Source organism: Podarcis pityusensis (genome assembly GCF_964106645.2).
Source record: "Podarcis pityusensis genome assembly, chromosome: 3".
NCBI classification, from domain to species: domain Eukaryota; kingdom Metazoa; phylum Chordata; class Lepidosauria; order Squamata; family Lacertidae; genus Podarcis; species Podarcis pityusensis.
Window position 1 is genome coordinate 1,357,812 of NC_138026.1, and position 22,598 is coordinate 1,380,409.

General features: G+C 43.9%; 2 protein-coding genes and 1 long non-coding RNA gene across 3 annotated transcripts in view; 2 read left to right on the top strand and 1 right to left on the bottom strand.

The window, feature by feature from the left end:
- Positions 1–20,844, bottom strand: part of LOC308472536 — a 188,134-nt gene extending 167,290 nt beyond the window's left edge. The window contains exon 1 of the long non-coding RNA XR_013983564.1: positions 20,566–20,844. This is a non-coding gene — a long non-coding RNA (uncharacterized lncRNA). The remainder of the gene's footprint in view (positions 1–20,565) is intronic.
- Positions 246–6,146, top strand: ENPP5 (ectonucleotide pyrophosphatase/phosphodiesterase family member 5; the record flags this gene model as incomplete). Its single annotated transcript, XM_081000063.1, is given in 6 exon segments — positions 246–354; positions 1,900–1,916; positions 1,920–2,028; positions 2,031–2,072; positions 5,894–5,968; positions 5,971–6,146. Coding segments are annotated over 6 exon segments (528 nt in total).
- CLIC5 (chloride intracellular channel 5) overlaps positions 16,649–22,598 on the top strand; it is a 62,848-nt gene continuing 56,898 nt past the window's right edge. Inside the window, exon 1 of the mRNA XM_080997468.1 lies at positions 16,649–17,203. Coding sequence (XP_080853594.1) covers positions 16,739–17,203 — 465 coding nt within the window. The 5' untranslated portion in view covers positions 16,649–16,738. The remainder of the gene's footprint in view (positions 17,204–22,598) is intronic.

A 22,598-nucleotide genomic window follows, 5' to 3' on the forward strand; every position in this document is an offset into this window, starting at 1 on the left:
TCTTAGCAGTGATGTTCATATTTCTGTGGTGGCCACAACGAATAAGCAAAACTGAGCCCATACCAACTTGGAAAGTGTGTGCCTGCGATTCAGCCATAATCTAGTCCTGCCTTCCCCAATGTGGTCCCATGGGTGCCACAGCAAGGTCTTCTGCCCCACCAGATTTTTTTAAATTTAAAAAAAATAATGCACTTGGTGGGACTCCAACTCCCCCCCCCCCCCCCGCTTACTTTCCCACTTGGGCCATGAGGCATTCTTGGGGAATTGGGGTGGCAGCAGCTGAAGCCTCTCCAGCACCTTGCTTTGAAGCACGTCCATCTGACTGCAACAAGTGTCCCCGTCCCCTGGCCCCTTGTAAGAAATTAAATAGTGACACTCCCTGCCCCCACCTGTGTTTCATCAGCTTTGCAGAGTGTGGAGGGCAGCTGGTGCCACTGACTTGCTCAGGCTGGGAAAGGAGAGTGCATTTGCCTGTGTCACCTGCAGAAAGCAGCTGGCTCCATTCCATGAAGATTGTGCACTTGTAATGCACTTTGAGCTCTTTACCTTTCCCAGCCTAAGCGTAATCCTAACTTACCCTAAACCAGGGGTCAGCAACCTTTTTCAGCAGGGGGCTGGTCCACTGTCCCTCAGGCCTTGTGGGGGGCCGAACTTTATTTTGAAAGAAAAGAAAATGAACAAATTCCTATGCCCCACAAATAACCCAGAGATGCATTTTAAATAAAAACACACATTCTACTCATGTGAAAACATGCTGATTCCCGGACCATCCGCAGGCTGGATTTAGAAGGCAATTGGGCCAGATCCAGTCCCCGGGCCTTAGTTTGCCTACCCATGCCCTAAACTTAATCTTGAGCATGACTTTCATTTCAAAACAGAAGTAGGGCAGTGCTGGAACACTGTGCATGAAGTGGGCCATCTTTTCCAGTCAGTCTTTTGTTTTTTGTTGTGAAGAGATAACAAGTTTTCTTTCAGTCTGAATTGGTGACTGAGGAGCAGGCTGACTGCAGCTGGGGGAGGGGCTCTGGCACCCCTCCCCCAACTAGCAGCACCAACTAGCAGCACTTCTTCCTCTCGCCCCATGTGTACGCTTTATACTGGTTGGGGACCCTTGAACTGGTCCATTATTACTACCTGAGAAATGCTCGCCTAAGGCTTAACTGGGATACTGGGAGCATGCAACTAGTAATTATATATGGGTGGCCTGGAATTGCATTTAAAGAACTCTGAACCTATGTGCCAATATGTATGTTCACAGAATTTACATGCCCCACAGCAGGGCAGGGAACTGGTGTGACATGTAAATGCTGCATACATACAGGCCTGTGTTTATGTAAAGAACCTTACATATGATGTGTGATTTTTGCTCATCACTTGTCTTGTTTAAATTCAGCTTGAGTTGCGGTTGGTATATCATACCATGAACTGGCCTTACATATTATGTTTATTGTAATACTTCGCTTTATAGCATAAAGCTGTAGCTGCTTAACACTTTATGCATCTGATGAAGTGAGCATTACAGGGGAAAACTGTATAGGTCAACTCAGAAAAAAGCCACATTGAATTCAGTGGTGTTTACTTCCAGGTAAGTGCATGTAGGATTGAAGACTTGGACTATGAAAGCTCATGCCACAATAGATTAATTGGTCTTTACAGTGTTACAAGACTATGCACGTGTGCTTAATATATTATGATTGCAATGGTTGTCAAGTTAGGCTGCTTAAAATCCTATTGAAATCTGGGAGTACAGCAAGGAACTGACCACAATCTTGCAGTAGGTGGAGTTGTTTATCTATTAGCTACACATTTATTGACCACCAGCTTCTTCTTTGTGCATGTAAACCAAACAATTTCTCAGGATCCTTCTATTAAAGCCTTCTTTTTGGATTTTATCTGAAGGGAAATTTGCTGAAGTATAAAATGCATTAGCCAATGTTCATCCTCACATGCGTGTTGATAAGAAGGAGGATATACCAAGTAGACTGCATTACCAACACAGCTGTAGAATTCAACCCATTTTAGCAGTTGCTATGAAGGATGGGAAATCTTGCAAAACAAATCTGAATTTGTATGTAAGTATTCTTTCATTCACCTTTGAATCTGCTTTGTGGGGGGGGGGGGGAGACACCAATTTCACCATTGAAAACCAAGGAGCGAATGCAGGCTCCTTGGCTTCAGCGATGGCAACACGAAGCCTCTGAAGCTTCGCATTGCTTTCGTTGAAGCCTGGAGAGCGAGAGGGGTCGCCTGAAGCCTTTGGAGCGCAGCGGGACCTCGCACTGCGCTCCGAAGGCTTCGGGTTCCTTTTGCTGAAGCCGGGAGAGCAAGACTCTCCTGGCTTCAGCAGAGAGGGAGAGCTGCGCAGCGCCCCTTCAGCGAAGTGGGAGGAGAAGTGGAAGGGGCTCCGTTTCTCCTGCCGCTTCGCTGAAGGGGCACTGAGCAGAGAGGGGAGAGAATCCCCCCCCCCGTTCTCCCCCTCTTATGGTCCGGTGCGTCCTGTAGAGCGAAAAATACGGTAACTGTGCCCTTAAAGGACCAGATGCGGAGGCTGAGAGTCATTTTGCTGTCCATGGAAGTGCAGGTCAATTCTGTGTCCAGGGCAACTGTCTACCAGCTCCATCTGGTACACAGGCTGAGACCCTACCTGTTTGCAGACTGTCTGGCCAGAGTGGTGCATGCTCTAGTTATCTCCCGTTTGGACTACTGCAATGTGCTCTATGTGGGGCTACCTTTGAAGGTGACCCGGAAACTACAACTAATCCAGAATGTGGCAGCTAGACTGGTGACTGGGAATAGCCGCTGAGACCATATAACACCAGTCCTGAAAGACTTACATTGGCTCCCATACATTTCCAAGCACAATTCTGTTGGTGCTGAACTTTAAAGCCCTAAACGGCATCGGCCCAGTATACCTGAAGGAGCGTCTCCACTCCCATCGTTCAGCCCAGACACAGAGGTCCAGCTCCGAGGACCTTCTGGCGGTTCCCTCACTGCGAGAAGTGAGGTTACAGGGAACCAGGCAGAGGGCCTTCTCGGTAGTGGCACCTGCCCTGTGAACCACCCTCCCATCAGATGTCAAGGAAATAAACAACTACCTGACTTTTAGAAGACATCTGAAGGCAGCCCTGTTTAGGGAAGTTTTTAATGTTTGATGTTTTCTTGTGTTTTAAATATTCTGTTGGGAGCCGCCCAGAGTGGCTGGGGAGGCCCGGTCAGATGGGCGGGGTATAAGTAAAAAAATATTGTTGTTGTTGTTGCTATTATTACTGTGAAGGTAAAGAAATCCTACTCTCAGGCTTCCCATGGACATCTGGTTGTCCACTGAGAACTAGATCAGCCTTTGGCCTGATCCAGGAGTGGTTCTTTGTAAACAGAGTAAGCATTCTAAAGCTTGTTTTACATGGGAAAGTGCTCTAGAAACGATTATAGAAGTTAACTTGGCTGCAAAGTTTTCAAAACCTTTAGCCTTACTGAGACCATTACATACAAGGCAGTTTTCAAATATGGATCACCTGTAAAATGAGAGCAGCTTTTTACAATGGTCCAAAAACAAGGAAGCTACCGTAAATTTCGCTCCATAACACGCAGATTTTTCCTCCTAGAAAGTAAGGGGAAATGTCTGTGCGTGTTATGGAGTGAATGCCTACAGATGGCGGGGGAATCTGCTGCAGTCGTGAGCAGTCCGTGGCTCGCTTTGAAACAGCAAAGCGGGTGTAAGCGGCTCCTGTCAGCTAGCGGAGCCGGGAAGGAGGGAGAGAAGCAGAGCGGGAGTTGGCTGCTTTAAAACAACCCCTGCTCTCTGTCCCTGCCTGCAGTTTGTTGCTGTCCGATTTTGGATTAGTCACTGTAGGGGCTGTGTGTGTGTGTGTGTGTGTGTGTGTGTGTGTGCTATCGTTCTCCTCCTCCTGCTTCCCCTTCACTCTCCCTGCGCCCCTGCGACTTTAGAATTGACACTCTGTGTGTCTCTGTGTGTGTGAGGGATCGTTCTCCTTCTCTTGCTTCCCGTTCACTCCCCCAGTGCCCTGTGACTTCCAGCGCCCTGCGCCTTTAGGGCCAGGTGTGTTTTGACCTCACTGCGCTTGTTGGGGGAGAGTGTTGGTCACAATTTTTCTTGATTTGTCTCAGAGTGGTTACTATTGTGGTTTCCTTGCCGGGGAGGAGGGAGAGAAGCAGAGCCTGCTTGTTTTAAAGGAGCAAAGCCGGAGAGGAGCCTCTCCTGCATTATTAGCAGCATCCTTCTCCACATACCCCACACGTGCTCCTTGTCCCATGAATGCTTTTCCTTCCCTCCCCACTTAAAACGTGGTTACAAAGCACGGATCCACATGGATCCTCAGGATTTTTGCACTGGGTCACCCCAAATTCACCATCAGATCACATAGCATGTCCATGGCTGCAGCCTGCACCAAAAAACACACGCACCCACTGTTTCATGGGGCCGCAATGGCGCAAAAACGTGGTTACAAAGCATGGATCCACATGGATCCTCAGGATTTTTGCATTGGGCTACCCCAAACTCACCGTCAGATCACATGTCTGTGGCCACAGCATGAACCACAAAAATCATACATCCACCGTTTCGTTTAGAATATTTTTTTCTTGTTTTCCTCCTCTAAAAACTACGTGCGTGTTATGGTCAGGTGCGTGTTATAGAGCGAAAAATACGGTACTTTAGAGCTGAGTCTCATGTCTTGCTGCCAGCATACACCTCAATACAGTGGTACCTCGGGTTACATACGCTTCAGGTTACATACGCTTCAGGTTACAGACTCCGCTAACCCAGAAATAGTACCTCAGGTTAAGAACTTTGCTTCAGGATGAGAACAGAAATTGTGCTCCAGCGGCACGGCAGCAGCAGGAGGCCCCATTAGCTAAAGTGGTGCTTCAGGTTAAGAACAGTTTCAGGTTAAGTACGGACCTCTGGAACGAATTAAGTACTTAACCCAAGGTACCACTGTACTACAATTGTTCATCCTTCTATTCCCCTGCTAATAATGTAACATTGCTGTAAATTAATGTTCAGAAATGAACTTTGAGAACATGGGACTCTGACTGCAAATGAGATCTTTGGTTATCAACTTGCAAATGTTTCATCAAAAAAGCAAAGTGCCAAGATACACACTTGGCAGCTATGGTAGTAATATCCAAATAAGCTCTTAGAAGGTTTCTGTTGCTTCAGGAAGCTTTGCAATGCTTCATAATCTAATAATTCTTAGAAATGTGTTGTCCTCGATGGAGATCTAGGTAAAATACTTCTTTTGTAGAGAAACCCAACAGTGACATTGTCTGCCTATGGAAATATGTAAATTGGTAAATGTTTCACATGTATCTTGTGCCATAGGATTTTATCAGTCATCTTAATCATTTCAAGCTTAATAGCCACATTAAAGTCCTCATATTGTGCCAGTTCAGTAACTCCTAGTCATAGTGATGCATAGTGAGTTAGTGTGGTATAGTGGTTAGAATGGTAGACTAGGACGTGTGGAGACCAGGGTTCAAATCCCTCCTCAGCCGTGGATCTCACTGGGTGGCCTGGGCCAGTCACAGCTCTCAGTCTAACCTACCTCACAGGGTAGTTGTGAGGATAAAGTGGGGAGAAATAGAAACATGTACTTGGTGGGTTATAATAAATAACTAAGTAATAAAATCTTGATGTCTGAGAAGTTTGGGGACTAAAAACCCAAACGTATCTACAGAGGTATATCTGTTATTACTGATATAACCGAGGTCATATGACTGCATGTTCCAGCAGTTGTTGTTTTTCTGGGAAAGAGATCTAAAGAGTCTAATAGTCTCTTGAAACATAGCTGTATACATATGAATGTCAAAAGATGGCAGTAAATGAGAATTTGTTTGTTCTTTTTCTAGTGAGTAACCACAGATGTGCTACCAGATACGCAGCCTGTCTTCTCATCTCATGGGCCTGCCTTTAGAAAGAACCTCCCCAAGCAAGCTATGAATCCCACAGATTATATCCCCTTTTGTGTCATCTGTTGGATATTACTCCACTGCCCAACAATGGGTCACTTGACAATGTGAAGGATCTGCTTGTTAGTGCCGTCCCAAAAGAGCCACAACATATAAACTATCAGCAAGAATCATATGCCTGTTTTATTGGAGCTTTTCTTAGAATCATAGAATCATAGAATCATAGAGTTGGAAGAGACCACAAGGGCCATCGAGTCCAACCCGCTGCCAAGCAGGAAACACCATCAGAGCACTCCTGACATATGGTTGTCAAGCCTCTGCTTAAAGACCTCCAAAGAAGGAGACTCCACCACACTCCTTGGCAGCAAATTCCACTGTCAAACAGCTCTTACTGTCAGGAAGTTCTTCCTAATGTTTAGGTGGAATCTTCTTTCTTGTAGTTTGGATCCATTGCTCCGTGTCCGCTTCTCTGGAGCAGCAGAAAACAACCTTTCTCTCTCCTCTATGTGACATCCTTTTATATATTGGAACATGGCTATCATATCACCCCTTAACCTCCTCTTCTCCAGGCTAAACATGCCCAGCTCCCTTAGCCGTTCCTCATAAGGCATCATTTCCAGGCCTTTGACCATTTTGGTTGCCCTCCTCTGGACACGTTCCAGCTTGTCAGTGTCCTTCTTGAACTGTGGTGCCCAGAACTGGACACAGTACTCCAGGTGAGGTCTGACCAGAGCAGAATACAGTGGCACTATTACTTCCCTTGATCTAGATGCTATACTCCTATTGATGCAGCCCAGAATTGCATTGGCTTTTTTAGCTGCCGCGTCACACTGTTGGCTCATGTCAAGTTTGTGGTCAACCAAGACTCCTAGATCCTTTTCACATGTACTGCTCTCAAGCCAGGTGTCACCCATCTTGTATTTGTGCCTCTCATTTTTTTTGCCCAAGTGCAATACTTTACATTTCTCCCTGTTAAAATTCATCTTGTTTGTTTTGGCCCAGTTCTCTAATCTGTCAAGGCCGTTTTGAAGTGTGATCCTGTCCTCTGGGGTGTTAGCCCCCCCCCCCCCCCAGTTTGGTGTCATCTGCAAATTTGATCAGGATGCCCTTGAGTCCATCATCCAAGTCGTTGATAAAGATGTTGAATAAGACCGGGCCCAAGACAGAACCCTGTGGCACCCCACTAGTCACTCTTCTCCAGGATGAAGAGGAACCATTGATGAGCACCCTTTGGGTTCGGTCAGTCAGCCAGTTACAAATCCACTGAGTGGTAGCATAGTCAAGACCGCATTTTACCAGCTTCTTTACAAGAATATCATGGGGCACCTTGTCAAATGCCTTGCTGAAATCAAGGTAGGCTACATCCACTGCATTCCCTTCATCTACCAGGCTTGTAATTCTGTCAAAAAACGAGATCAGGTTAGTCTGACATGACTTATTTTTCAGAAATCCATGCTGACTATTGGTGATCACAGCATTCCTTTCTAGGTGCTCACAGACTGTTTGCTTAATGATCTGCTCCAGAATCTTCCCTGGTATTGATGTCAGACTGACTGGGCGGTAATTATTTGGGTCCTCTCTTTTCCCCTTTTTGAAGATAGGGACAACATTTGCCCTCCTCCAGTCTGCCGGGACTTCGCCTGTTCTCCAGGAATTCTCAAAGATGACTGCCAGTGGTTCTGAGATCACATCTGCCAGTTCTTTTAATACTCTTGGATGCAGTTCATCTGGCCCTGGAGACTTGAATACATCTAAACTAGCCAAGTATTCTTGTACTATCTCCTTAGTTATTCTGGGCTGTGTTTCCTCTGCTGAATCATTTGCTCCAAATTCTTCAGGTCGGGCATTGTTTTCTTTATCGGAGAAGACTGAGGCAAAGAAGGCATTGAGGAGTTCAGCCCTTTCTGTGTCCCCTGTTTGCATTTCACCATCTTCTCCTCTGAGTGACCCCACTGTTTCTTTGTTCTTCCTTTTGCTACGAACATACCCATAAAAGCCTTTTTTGTTGCTTTTAATCTCTCTAGCAAGCCTGAGTTCATTCTGTGCTTTAGCTTTTCTGACTTTGTGTCTACACGTGCTGGCTATTTGTTTGAATTCCTCTTTGGTGGTTTCCCCCCTTTTCCATTTTTTGTACACATCCTTTTTTAATCTTAACTCAGTTAAAAGTTCTTTAGATAGCCACCCTGGCTTCTTTAGGCACCTTCCATGTTTCCGTTTCATTGGTATTGCCTGACGTTGTGCTTTTACTATCTCCCTCTTAACAAACTCCCAGCCATCATGAACTCCCTTTCCTTTTAGTATTACTGTCCATGGGATCTCACCCAGCACTTCCCTAAGTTTTATGAAGTCGGCTTTCTTAAAGTCAAGAAATTGAGTCCTAGTATGCTTGGCTGCTCCTTTCCGCTGTATAGTAAACTTCAGAAGAGCATGATCACTCGTGCCTAATGATCCTTCCACTTCTACCCCACTAACCAGGTCATCAACATTGGTTAGGACCAGATCTAAAATGGCTGTTCCTCTTGTTGCTTCTCCCACTTTCTGGACAATGAAGTTGTCTGCAAGGCCAGTGAGGAATCTGTTTGACCTTATGCTCTTGGCTGAGTTTGACATCCAACAAATATCCGGGTAATTGAAGTCCCCCATTACTACTATCTCCCTTCTTTTTGCATGCTTGGCCATCTGTTCCAGGAAGGCATCATCTGTGTCCTCCGTTTGGCTTGGGGATCTATAGTAAACTCCCACAATGAGGTCACTGTTATTATTCTCTCCCTTAATTTTGACCCAAATGCTCTCACTTTGGCTTTGAGGTTCTAAATCTTGGATCTCTTCACAGGTATACACATCCCTGACATATAACGCCACTCCTCCTCCTTTCTTGGCAGCATACTTGTCTTTGTCTTTCTTCTAGTGTTCATAAAACATTTAATTCACAGTCACATGCCAGGTCTGTGGGTACAAAATGCTGAAATAATTGAGCCATTGCTTCAGACTTAATGCTTTCTTAAAATAAAGGCATTGTTCATAAGAAGCCTTCTCAGAAATTGTATATGTGTATGAACAAGAGCAATACCATGTGAAATCTCCTGTTCAGCTGGGATAGACTGCAAAACATTTGTGGGAAGGGTTAAAAGCTTTTATAGAGAAACATGGAAGGCTAAGTCACTGGAAATCTGAGATGGAAATAATCTTAAATGCACTTTAAGCTTTCAGTCTTCTAACTTAATCAAATAATTAATTTTATAACTTGCTGTTCTGCAAGTTGTAAAAAGTGGAATGCACACGTTCTATATCATGCATGCACAGATTGGTTTAAATTGCTATGTACAGAACGCTAAGGGTTGAGCTATGTAGCAATTGCATATGCTTTAATAAGATCTAAATGAAAATAAAGGCAAACTTTATGTTAAGTTATTGAAGAAATGTGATGGTTTAATCTAATATAATATATAATCTAATATAAGCAGCAAATTTTCCATTTACTGATTCAAAATTACTTTGTCACAATTCTCTTCCTAGTGTGTATACATCAGAGGAACTAGCAGCAGACTCAGCATATACCGGTAGTTAAAATTTCTAGATCTACTCTCTCCTACATGGTCTCTGCGTTAGAGTACACGAATAGGTGTTTATAACTAATTTCCTTCCTGTAAAGCTTGAATGATCACATTCTTAAACAAAGTTATTTCCAAGGAAGTGTCTTCTGATAGTTTCCTCTATCTTCAGTGCATGCTAAAACAAGGAAAAGTGAGTGCCAAATCATATCCTTATCAGTTTGAATTTCACAATTTTTTGTGTAAAGCTTTGTATGTACCGGTATATATGTGTGTATATTTAAATGCATTCTAGAGTGTGCTACATTTTGGTTTATGCTGCAGAAGCAGAAGCTCTCACCCTTGTTGATCTAGATATTTGCCTTTTGTCTTATGTTTTACTGGTACACTTTAATTGCAGTGGCTCGATTGTTTCTCCATTCATGTAAAGCAGGGATTTTGTCAACCCCGCCATCCTTCTGCAGCCCTCCCTAAATCCCTGGGAGCACAATTTCATGGAGCAGGTAGGCAGGCAAGCTCAGTTTTATAAACGTGAACTCTGTTTCCATTCATGGAAGGAATTTTAGAACCCAAGCCAATGTTTAATGCTGGCATAGATTTTGTTGGCATTTGTGTGCCAGGGTTTGTGTGCCAAGCTTAGAGGCCAGGGTTTTAAATATAGGTCCTGCCATTTTCAAACCACATTTAGGAAAATGTACCCCTCTAATTACTAGGGACGCGGGTGGCGCTGTGGGTTAAACCACTGAGCCTAGGGCTTGCTGATCAGAAGGTCGGCGGTTCAAATCCCCGTGACGGGGTGAGCTCCCATTGCTTGGTCCTGCCAACCTAGCAGTTCGAAAGCACATCAAAGTGCAAGTAGATAAATAGGTACCGCTCCAGCGGGAAGGTAAACGGCGTTTCTGTAGAATCATAGAATCATAGAATCATAGAGCTGGAAGAGACCACAAGGGCCATCGAGTCCAACCCCCTGCCAAGCAGGAAACACCATCAGAGCACTCCTGACATATGGTTGTCAAGCCTCTGCTTAAAGACCTCCAAAGAAGGAGACTCCACCACACTCCTTGGCAGCAAATTCCACTGTCAAACAGCTCTTACTGTCAGGAAGTTCTTCCTAATGTTTAGGTGGAATCTTCTTTCTTGTAGTTTGGATCCATTGCTCCGTGTCCGCTTCTCTGGAGCAGCAGAAAACAACCTTTCTCCCTCCTCTATGTGACATCCTTTTATATATTGGAACATGGCTATCATATCACCCCTTAACCTCCTCTTCTCCAGGCTAAACATGCCCAGCTCCCTTAGCCGTTCCTCATAAGGCATCATTTCCAGGCCTTTGACCATTTTGGTTGCCCTCCTCTGGACACGTTCCAGTTTGTCAGTGTCCTTCTTGAACTGTGGTGCCCAGAACTGGACACAGTACTCCAGGTGAGGTCGGACCAGAGCAGAATACAGTGGCACTATTACTTCCCTTGATCTAGATGCTATACTCCTATTGATGCAGCCCAGAATTGCATTGGCTTTTTTAGCTGCCGCGTCACACTGTTGGCTCATGTCAAGTTTGTGGTCAACCAAGACTCCTAGATCCTTTTCACATGTACTGCTCTCAAGCCAGGTGTCACCCATCTTGTATTTGTGCCTCTCATTTTTTTTGCCCAAGTGCAATACTTTACATTTCTCCCTGTTAAAATTCATCTTGTTTGTTTTGGCCCAGTTCTCTAATGTGTCAAGGTCGTTTTGAAGTGTGATCCTGTCCTCTGGGGTGTTAGCCACCCCTCCCAGTTTGGTGTCATCTGCAAATTTGATCAGGATGCCCTTGGGTCCATCATCCAAGTCGTTGATAAAGATGTTGAATAAGACCGGGCCCAAGACAGAACCCTGTGGCACCCCACTAGTCACTCTTCTCCAGGATGAAGAGGAACCATTGATGAGCACCCTTTGGGTTCGGTCAGTCAGCCAGTTACAAATCCACTGAGTGGTAGCATAGTCAAGACCGCATTTTACCAGCTTCTTTACAAGAATATCATGGGGCACCTTGTCAAATGCCTTGCTGAAATCAAGGTAGGCTACATCCACTGCGTTCCCTTCATCTACCGGGCTTGTAATTCTGTCAAAAAACGAGATCAGGTTAGTCTGACATGACTTATTTTTCAGAAATCCATGCTGACTATTGGTGATCACAGCATTCCTTTCTAGGTGCTCACAGACTGTTTGCTTAATGATCTGCTCCAGAATCTTCCCTGGTATTGATGTCAGACTGACTGGGCGGTAATTATTTGGGTCCTCTCTTTCCCCCTTTTTGAAAATAGGGACAACATTTGCCCTCCTCCAGTCTGCCGGGACTTCGCCTGTTCTCCAGGAATTCTCAAAGATGACTGCCAGTGGTTCTGAGATCACATCTGCCAGTTCTTTTAATACTCTTGGATGCAGTTCATCTGGCCCTGGAGACTTGAATACATCTAAACTAGCCAAGTATTCTTGTACTATCTCCTTAGTTATTCTGGGCTGTGTTTCCTCTGCTGAATCATTTGCTCCAAATTCTTCAGGTCGGGCATTGTTTTCTTTATCGGAGAAGACTGAGGCAAAGAAGGCATTGAGGAGTTCAGCCCTTTCTGTGTCCCCTGTTTGCATTTCACCATCTTCTCCTCTGAGTGACCCCACTGTTTCTTTGTTCTTCCTTTTGCTACGAACATACCCATAAAAGCCTTTTTTGTTGCTTTTAATCTCTCTAGCAAGCCTGAGTTCATTCTGTGCTTTAGCTTTTCTGACTTTGTGTCTACACGTGCTGGCTATTTGTTTGAATTCCTCTTTGGTGGTTTCCCCCCTTTTCCATTTTTTGTACACATCCTTTTTTAATCTTAACTCAGTTAAAAGTTCTTTAGATAGCCACCCTGGCTTCTTTAGGCACCTTCCATGTTTCCGTTTCATTGGTATTGCCTGACGTTGTGCTTTTACTATCTCCCTCTTAACAAACTCCCAGCCATCATGAACTCCCTTTCCTTTTAGTATTACTGTCCATGGGATCTCACCCAGCACTTCCCTAAGTTTTATGAAGTCGGCTTTCTTAAAGTCAAGAAATTGAGTCCTAGTATGCTTGGCTGCTCCTTTCCGCTGTATAGTAAACTTCAGAAGAGCATGATCACTCGTGCCTAATGATCCTTCCACTTCTACCCCACTAACCAGGTCATCAACATTGGTTAGGACCAGATCTAAAATGGCTGTTCCTCTTGTTGCTTCTCCCACTTTCTGGACAATGAAGTTGTCTGCAAGGCCAGTGAGGAATCTGTTTGACCTTATGCTCTTGGCTGAGTTTGACATCCAACAAATATCCGGGTAATTGAAGTCCCCCATTACTACTATCTCCCTTCTTTTTGCATGCTTGGCCATCTGTTCCAGGAAGGCATCATCTGTGTCCTCCGTTTGGCTTAGGGATCTATAGTAAACTCCCACAATGAGGTCACTGTTATTATTCTCTCCCTTAATTTTGACCCAAATGCTCTCACTTTGGCTTTGAGGTTCTAAATCTTGGATCTCTTCACAGGTATACACATCCCTGACATATAACGCCACTCCTCCTCCTTTCTTGTCTGGTCTGTTTCTCTGAAATAGATTGTATCCCTCCATTATTACATTCCAATCGTGGGACTTATCCCACCAGGTTTCAGTGATGTCATATTTAGTTTGCTGTACCAAGAGCTCAAGCTCATCTTGTTTATTTCCCATGCTTTGCGCATTAGTGTACAGACATTGAAGTCCATTAATCATTCCCCCGTGTCTCTTATTTAAGGATTTTTTCCTCCTACCACTAGGTCTGCGTGCTGTTTGCTCCATTTGGTCTATGACATTTGGTCATAGACCAAAATTTGGTCTATGAAAATTTGGTCATTTGGTCTATGACAGTTTCTGTGCGCTGCTCTGGTTCGCCAGAAGCGGCTTAGTAATGCTGGCCACATGACCCGGAAGCTGCATGCCGGCTCCCTCAGCCAATAAAGCGAGATGAGCGCCGCAACCCCAAGAGTCGGCCACAACTGGACCTAATGGTCAGGGGTCCCTTTACCTTTTACCTCTCTAAGTACATAAGACCAAATGCAAGGATTAACAGTGGGCTGTTAATTAAACAATCTATTCTGAAAGGCTCTTCCTGTAGCAATGATACTTGCTACTTAAGCTCTTATGAATGTGATATTTTTAAAGTAAGCATGTTGTAAAACTCTTTGAATCATCTCTCAGTAATGGGAGCTGTTCTAAGCAACTGCAGGGAAATCTGCATTTAAATCTTTGCAGTAAGGATATGAATAGTTATAATCCCATAGGTGCTCTGTCAAGGAATTATTATTTTTATTTTTACATGGGGAGGTATTATATGTAGTGTTGTACAGCTTCCTCTTTTTATGTGGTTAATTTAGATGTGACTGGGATAAATGAAGCAATTAAGTATAATAAGATAAGTCACTGCCTTGACAATTGGTACTCGAATTGCATTTATGCACAAAAACGGTAACTAATTATAAAACCCCCTCAAGAATCTTAATAAACTATTTTAAATTGCTTTTTAGTTTTAACTAAATAAGAATAAGCTAACTGGAAGTTTCATAGCTTATTCCAACTTCAGTTATGGATTTGTATATTGAGATATAGATATATAGTGAAAGTTTAGTTTTGTCAAGTTGAGATGATTGATAGTTTGAAGACTAACAAATTACCCATCATATATATATTCCCTTCTCCACAAGGTATAGGCAACTAATCCAGCTAGGATGTCATGTACATCTACAAACGTTCTCGCATCCTTTGCATACTGGAATTCCTCCACTAGGACAAAACTAAAATAACAGACTCTTCTCAAAGGAAGCTTTTTGTGAGCAAGTAGGGAAGGGAATAGTTTCAAAATATATTTTGCAGTGGAGGAATAGAGCAAACTGCAAATTATTGAACAGGGTTTGTCATTTGGTGTGGGTTGGTGCATGTATTTATTTAAATTATATATATCTTGCTCTTCATTGTTATTCACACTGTACCAGAGTGAGGAACATCACAAATAAAACAAAACAGTATTTCTTGTAAATAGTGTTGGTACTGCTCATATCTGAGAAGAGAGAACATTCAAGAGTTGGAGGTGCCCTCTTATAGTTGCCACATACTGTATTTCAGAGAACTGTGGCAATGCGAGACAGGCATCGTTCCCTGATGACCTCAAAGTCCTGGCAGGTGATGAGGAAGCAGGCTGTCTTTCAGGTTCCAGTCCTGAGCTGCCTAGAGTTTTTTATGTCAAAATGTGAACTATAAATGTGCTTCAGTAGTGCTACTGAAGTCAGTTGGCAGTCAGTTCAGAGCTTTCAACACCTGCATTGTTTGTGAGATGTCCCCCAAAGTGTTCTGCGCCAACTGCAGCTTCTGAGCCAGACCTTAAGGCAGCCTTGCAGAGGGAATTGTGCTGATTCAGGCATGAAATCACCAATAGTAGCCAGACACTGCCTGTTCAGGGACATCCATACGGGGGGCCAGCCAAAGCTGGTGAAAGGCACTCAGCTGTGGTTTCCACCTGGACTTGCACCAGCATAGTTTTCTCAAACTCTACCCACAGTCTACAAGGGGGAGTGCAATACCACAGACAACAGTCCCCAGTTCTTGGAAAAGGGAGTAACCCACCAAGGCTCTGTCTTTTCAAGATTCAGGTTTAGCTTATTCACCATCACCGAGTCCACCACTATCCAGGCACCAAAAAGCTGCACAGTCTCTCCCAACTCAGGTGTTACAGAGAAAGCTGCGTGTTATCAAAACATCTCAATCGTGATTCCGTTTCCCCCCACCCCTATCATATGAATGTACCCCAGTCCTAATTGTTTAGGAATGTTTGTAAGAGTCCTCGTGTTTGTCTTATGTGATAGGAATTTTATGGTCTTAGATATATGGTAATGTTCATAAGTGTACCAACCAAGCACATACATAGGTCAGCACAGGAAGGCCAACCTGAAACCATTTTGATTCCTAAACTGAGCAAATGTTTTCTCTGCAAGGTCAAACTGGAAAAGCCCCCCCACCCCCCATTGTCTTTTCCTTCACAAATCCTGTCTTAAGGGTATGTCTGTGTTTGAATAAGGGTGTGAGCCTGTGACCTGGCCCAGGAACTAAGTATTTATCATTACAAAAGACTGGCCAGGCTACCCAGGAAATCCAATCAAGTAACCTGCCAGACAGGAGATAAACAAAAACAGGAGAAAAACAATATTACAATTTCTGTTTTAAGACCACCTTTTCTGTGATGTATGTATGATGTTTCTGGGGGGTGGTCTTGATCTACAGGATGGGAATTTCAAAAGTCTTTATAAGGCCTTGCATGCCATTTTTCTGGGTCCTCCTCCTTTCCTGCGTGTGAGGGGAGCACCCTGTTGCAACAGATCAATAAAGATCAAGCTTACTAGCAGCTTTGCTTCTCAATATTCTCTGGTTGGCCTCTGTTATTTTCTCCTACCAATAGGGAACCTATGTAAGGACTCTATATGGGCTCTTGGATACCTCATAAGGGAAAAGGGCATATTTTTATTTACAACACTTACAAACTCAGTTAATGCAGTTTTTCTTGCACACTTGTGGAACACCATCCCATCAGATGTCAAGGAGATAAAAAACTATGGAACTTTTAGAAGACATCTGAAGGGAGCCCTGTAGTGGGTAGTTTTTAATGTTTGATGTTTTATTATGTTTTATGTGCTGGAAACCACCCAGAGTGGCTGGGTATAAATAAAACTACTTCTTCTTCTTCTTCTTCTTCTTCTTCTTCTTCTTCATGTCTGAGACTGGCGTGGTACTGGGTCCCTACATGGGATGACAAGGGAATTCATCTTATATCCAGAACAGAAAACAACCCAGCAAACATTTGCTGCTGTTGCTTTCAGTCTTCAAATGGTAAAAGTGTGTGTGTGTTTTGATAGATAAGAGATCAATCCCAACAAAACCAGGTGAAAATAATTACATTTTATTAGTCCTCCCATTTTTACAAAAACCATGGTGTAAAAATAGAACATTAAATTATTTTGAGAAGCGTGTGTAGGTACTTTGAACAGTGCAAGGGTTAAAGGGGAGCAAGTCAGGAGAGTGTTGATTTAAAGCTGTCTGTAAATGATTGCTGGTAATCTGTCACGTGTAACAATGCATTCAGAAAGTATACCACAAACATTGCTTACTCTCACTGTTTAGCTGTCACGGTTGCCAAGTTAGTTCCAAGTCTCAGAGATCACCGAAGCAGCTGATTTAACTAACTGCCCAGCATGGAAAATGTGGGAAACACAGAGAATGCTAGGCTCTGTGGAATTCCAAATTCAGAGGAAGCGGAACAAGTTTATGATCAAATCAGTGAAGACCTAGCATGCCTTTATTTTAAGACTGTGGCAGACTGCATGGACATGAGAAGTGGAGAGAGCCTGGAAAATAGCTATATGGATTCTCTGTCATCTCAGTATAGCTGCAATGGGAAAGAAGAACGAAATTCCTTTCAGAGAGAGATTTTTGCTCTGGAAGGTCAGCAACATCAGGAGGAGATGCAGCTGCTTAGCCCAACACAAAGTGACAAAGGGAGCTCCTCTGCAAATGAAGCGTCTTCAACCGATCACATTCTAAAGAAGATCCACAGCATGGCCAGAAATGCTCAAAATACCATCAGATTGCCCGGCAATAATAATTCAGAAGAAAACAACTTTCAGAAAGAGGACCTTCAGCTTTCCCTCATCATTAAGGTAGGTTCTTTTTCCAAGTATATACACAATTATGTGAATGAGACTAAGATTTCCCTAACTGGGGGGGTGGGGGGGCGGACACGGGGGGAGGGGAGAATGTCTGTATTAGATTTGCTTGTTTCTTTGCTGTTTTGTCTGATGAAATCTTTTTGTAACTCAAAAGCAAGCTACTCAAAAATTGCCCATTGCTAACTGGTTTGGACATTTGATCAACCTGTAAACTACCATAATAATTGTGATCATATTTGAGCTATTGGCGCACTTGTGCTTTGCAGAAGAAAATAACACACTTTAGAGCTCGTGCTTTCCTACAGTATAACTTCAAATTATGTAGTAGTTATTAGTTCTATTAAGTATGTGCATGATATGTCCTTGTGAATTGCTCAGCCCAGCTTGAAGAGGGGTTTCAGGCAGTCTTCTGTCCAGGCAGTTTGCACAGTCAGACCTGATTGGCTTCAGCCGTAAAACTGTACCTGTGTGATTTCAGACTGTCCCTCTGCTCTTTCATGGCTATTTCCAGGGTCACTTTTCTGACATAATGCTCTCTTGAAAAAAGCTTGTACTTTGCTATGTTTGCCTGGTGTCTGGGGAGAAGTGCTTTTGTGCCATTGTGGATGAATTGACAAGCCATGGGCTGTGCTGGCTTCCTAAGTGATGCCTCTGTTGCAATCATTCATGGTGAGGGAATGGGCAAAACACTTCACAGATCCCTGATGAAGAGCCTTCTCTCTGTCAGAAGACAGAATGTGCAAGGAATCCTGTTCTCCCTCCTTTGAACACTAGGTAGATTACCACGTAACACTTGCAGGGGCAGGATCCATTGGTGCATATATCACATATAACAGAGTAATCCAAACTATAGGAAATTCTTTTCAGTGGATTACACTGGGGTAAATGATGCAACTTCAAACTTCATTCAGGAGAAGGGCTGCTGCTGAGCAGGGCTGGCCCAATACATTTTGGCACCCGAGACAAATGACAAAATGGCTTTGGCTTCCCTCAGCAGGGAAGGAGGAGGGAGTAAAGATCTACATTGGGAGCAAGCAGGGAATCAAATAAGCCTTAGCTGACAGCTGAAGTGGGAATCAAAGCCATTGGGGGGGGGGGCTCTCTGAATCGTGCTGGGCAGGTGCAGACCCCAGGAGACCCCGGAGGGCAGCCCCTGCCTTTTCTTGCCTAGTGGTGGAAGGAGACCCACAGCAGCTCCTATTCACGGAGAGGCTGCTGGGAAGATGGCATTGGGGGCAAGGATGGCAAGGAGGCAGCAGATCTGGGCGCCAAAGAACATTCTGCAGCAGGCAATGCATTCATTGGAGGCCAGCTGTGTTGCCCCTGTGATTCCTGCCGCCTGCGGCAGTTGCCTCACCTTGCCTTATGGGAGGGCCAGCCCTGTCGCTAAGCCTAGCAGAGGGAAAGCAAGCCTTTAGACACCACTCGTTTGCCAGTGCGCCTTCTGCTGGGTTGCTAGATCGTGTGACCAAGCTGAACAAAGTTTGGAACAGGGGTCTGTCTGCCCCATCCCATCCATGCCCCCTTTTCAGCATTTATCCTGCCCTCGGCTCAGCCTGCTTTGCTGGAAGGAGGACTTATACCGATGCATCTATGGCTGAGGATGTAGAACTTCATCCGGATGAGCCCCTTCTGAGCCCAACTGGAGATGTGCCTGTTCCTAACTCCACACATCCTGCTTGATCTGATTTGGATTGCTCCCTTACTTCTTTACTGAAAGGAAAATGAATACTAACAGAAAAAATAGCTTTAAAGCATGCCTATTGTGTTTACTAATGATAAAAAGTGTTAGGGGAACCTAAGCTAGGATTGTTCATGAAATGTAAAATAAATAAAGACAACAGCACCTACCTGTCGCACTGCTGTCCATTTGTGTACTTAATGGGGACAGAGTGATGGAGCCTTAAGGGGTGATGCTGCTTCCCCAGCAAGGGGAAAACACCACCACCAGTGAGCTCTGTCCAACATCTGAAAGCCATGCGCCCTGGCCTGGAGAGTTTTGAGGGTCCTGCCTTGTGAATGCTTCCTGGGAGATGCACTGTGCTCATTAGCTAACTGGCGTGTTGGCAGCTCCCAGTGCCACTCTGACAGAAAATGCATTTTTATTTTGTAGCCGATAAGAGTGCTCTCGGCACTACTGAACAGATATGATAATATTGGCAGAGCACCTAAGAGATAATAATGCAAATGCTAATTCACACCAATCATTACAGAAAATCCCTGAAAGTTCTGTGGGCATCACATGCACATACCTGAGATACACTTTTAAATATTTTATATGTAGTGATTAGCAATGTTTACTTTCAAAGTTATTTTATTTATTTAGCATATTTATATGCCACCAAACATCCACAGATCAGAACGGGAAACAATAAAATTCCATAAAACCAAGCTCTTAAAACACAGAAACATCATTAAAGTGCAATAGAAACAGCAGTTTAACTATTCTCAAATAATAATGGCACTATTGACCTCACTCAGTAGCTTCATATAGTTGTTAAGTAGCATTGGGGACAGAATAGAGCCCTGAAGGATCCATAAATCAACTGCCATGGGGGGAGGGGATCAAACAGAAGTCTCCCAGTGCTACTCTCTAGTACCAGTCTGGTGTACTTCCCTAATAAAACAGGATAGTGAAAGATACATTTTACAAGGAGAAAACTCACTAGGCAGTCAACATTGATGGACCTTGATATACAGATATTTGCATGCGAAGCCTATGCATGTTTACTTGGCAGTAACTTCTGCTCTGTTGATTGGTGCTTACTCCCTGAATGTAGGATTGCAGCGTATGATACCAGTTGTTGAGGGTGCGAAGGATGCCCCTGTGAACACCCCCCCCCCCCAATATGAGCCTGGCCATTTAATGGCCATTTTTAGCTGACTTGATTTATGGTTCCATAATTTTAACACTGTGTCTCACACACAGGCATGTCCCATATCACACTAGTTTGCTTTACAAAGACTGTTTCAGGAGAAACCCACAAAGCTAACAAATAGTTTCTGAGTGTTTGTGGCATGTCTGAACTTGCAGAGAATGAACAAAGGTTTCCATGGGGTGTGTTTTATACACAAAATCAAGTGATTCGCAAATCTCTCTATGCTTGCGGATCAGACCTTACATTTTCTCTCACCTGCTCTTTTGCATATCATATTTTATGATGGTATGACCACTTTTAATTGTGAGCCACAAGTTTGTATATTGAGCCAGGGTAGGTATTATAAAAATAGTAAAAATTGCTTATGGTGGGTTGTTTACATTAAGCTGCATGCATATTAAGAGCATTGCAGCACTGCCGCGTTGTTTCTGCCTGGACAAGAGTTTTGCAACAGTCTTCTTCTTTGGCGATCACTTGTAGTCATAGAATCATAGAATCATAGAGTTGGAAGAGACCACAAGGGCCATCGAGTCCAACCCCCTGCCAAGCAGGAAACACCATCAGAGCACTCCTGACATATGGTTGTCAAGCCTCTGCTTAAAGACCTCCAAAGAAGGAGACTCCACCACACTCCTTGGCAGCAAATTCCACTGTCGAACAGCTCTTACTGTCAGGAAGTTCTTCCTAATGTTTAGGTGGAATCTTCTTTCTTGTAGTTTGGATCCATTGCTCCGTGTCCGCTTCTCTGGAGCAGCAGAAAACAACCTTTCTCCCTCCTCTATGTGACATCCTTTTATATATTGGAACATGGCTATCATATCACCCCTTAACCTCCTCTTCTCCAGGCTAAACATGCCCAGCTCCCTTAGCCGTTCCTCATAAGGCATCGTTTCCAGGCCTTTGACCATTTTGGTTGCCCTCCTCTGGACACGTTCCAGTTTGTCAGTGTCCTTCTTGAACTGTGGTGCCCAGAACTGGACACAGTACTCCAGGTGAGGTCTGACCAGAGCAGAATACAGAATATTACTTCCCTTGATCTAGATGCTTACTTAGTCGAGTAAGATTGTCTTCCATGAACATGGTTTTAACAGTGAGTCCATAAGTGACTGTGAGGGCCAATTCTGAATCCACACATCCTTCCACAGTGGGGACATAGGTTTCTGGGTGGGAGTTGATCGTGGTGAGGGTTTGCCAAACATGCCTTCCTCTTAGCACGTTTCTCCTTTTCATCCTGCGTTTGAGCATCTTCAAAGCCCATGACACCTTTGGCAAAGGCTCTTCTCCAATTGGAGCACTTGCAGGCCAGTGTTTCCCAGTTCTCAGTGTTTATACTACTCCTTTTTTTTTTTTTAGAATTGCCTTGAGAGAGTCTTTAAACCTCTTTTGTTGACCACCAGTATTACGCTTTTTATTCTTAAGCTGGGAATAGAGTAGTTGCTTTGGAAGACGATAGTCAGGCATCCGAACATTATGACCAGTCCAACGAAGTTGATACTGAAGAATCATTCCTTCGACACTGGTGATCTTTGCTTCTTCCAGTACACTGGCATTAGTTTGCCTGTCTTCCCAAGTGATGTGTAAAAAATTTTTGGAGACACCATTGATGGAATCTTTTGAGGAGTTGGAGATTGTGTTGATAAGTGGTCCATGTTTCACAAGCATACAGTAAGGTTGGTAATACAATAGCTTTGTAAACAAGCATTTTGATTTCCCTCCTCAAACTCTCTGCCCTTCAGTCGGGAAAAGCTGCATTCACAGAACTCTGGCAATGCTGGATTTCGGCATCAAAGTTGGCCCTTGTGGAAACGTAACTGCCCATGTAGGAGAAGTGATCAACACTTTTGAACGTTACACCACTGAGTTGGATTTGTGGTGCTGCAGAGGGGTTGTTTTGTGCTTGTTGGTGCAGCACTTTGGTTTTTTGGATGTTGAGCAATAGGCCAAGCTTTCCTTAAGCTGTGAATATATTTAGGATGGTTTGGAGGTCACCCTCTGAGTGTGCACACACTACGTTGTCCAACTGCGTTGGAAGTTATGGTAATCTTACTCTTTGCTTTCAGCCTGCTCAGATTAAAGAGCTTTGATTTCTACCGCAGTGGGGAGTTTCCCTTCGACAGTTGTAGGATCATGGCAATGAAAAAAACAGAGTTTGGGCAATAACACAACCCCATTTAACACCTGATCCCACTGTAAATGGTTCACTTTGAGAGCCATTGTTATCTGCGATTGTTGCTGTCATATTATCATGGAGGAGCTGAATGATGTTCACAAATTTATCTGGGCAGCCAGTTTTCAGAAGGACAGTCCACAGGGCAGGGCAATTTACAGTGTCGAAGTCCTTAGTCAGGTCAATAAACGCCATATACATAACCAAGTCTTGACTGTGTAATTGCTTACTCAGAAGAAACATTGAAAGTTCTGAGGAACTATGCTCATTCAGCATAAAGTATTCTTTAAATGGCTGCTTCATTGTTTTCACTGCCATTTTGAGGTGCTATATCCTTCCT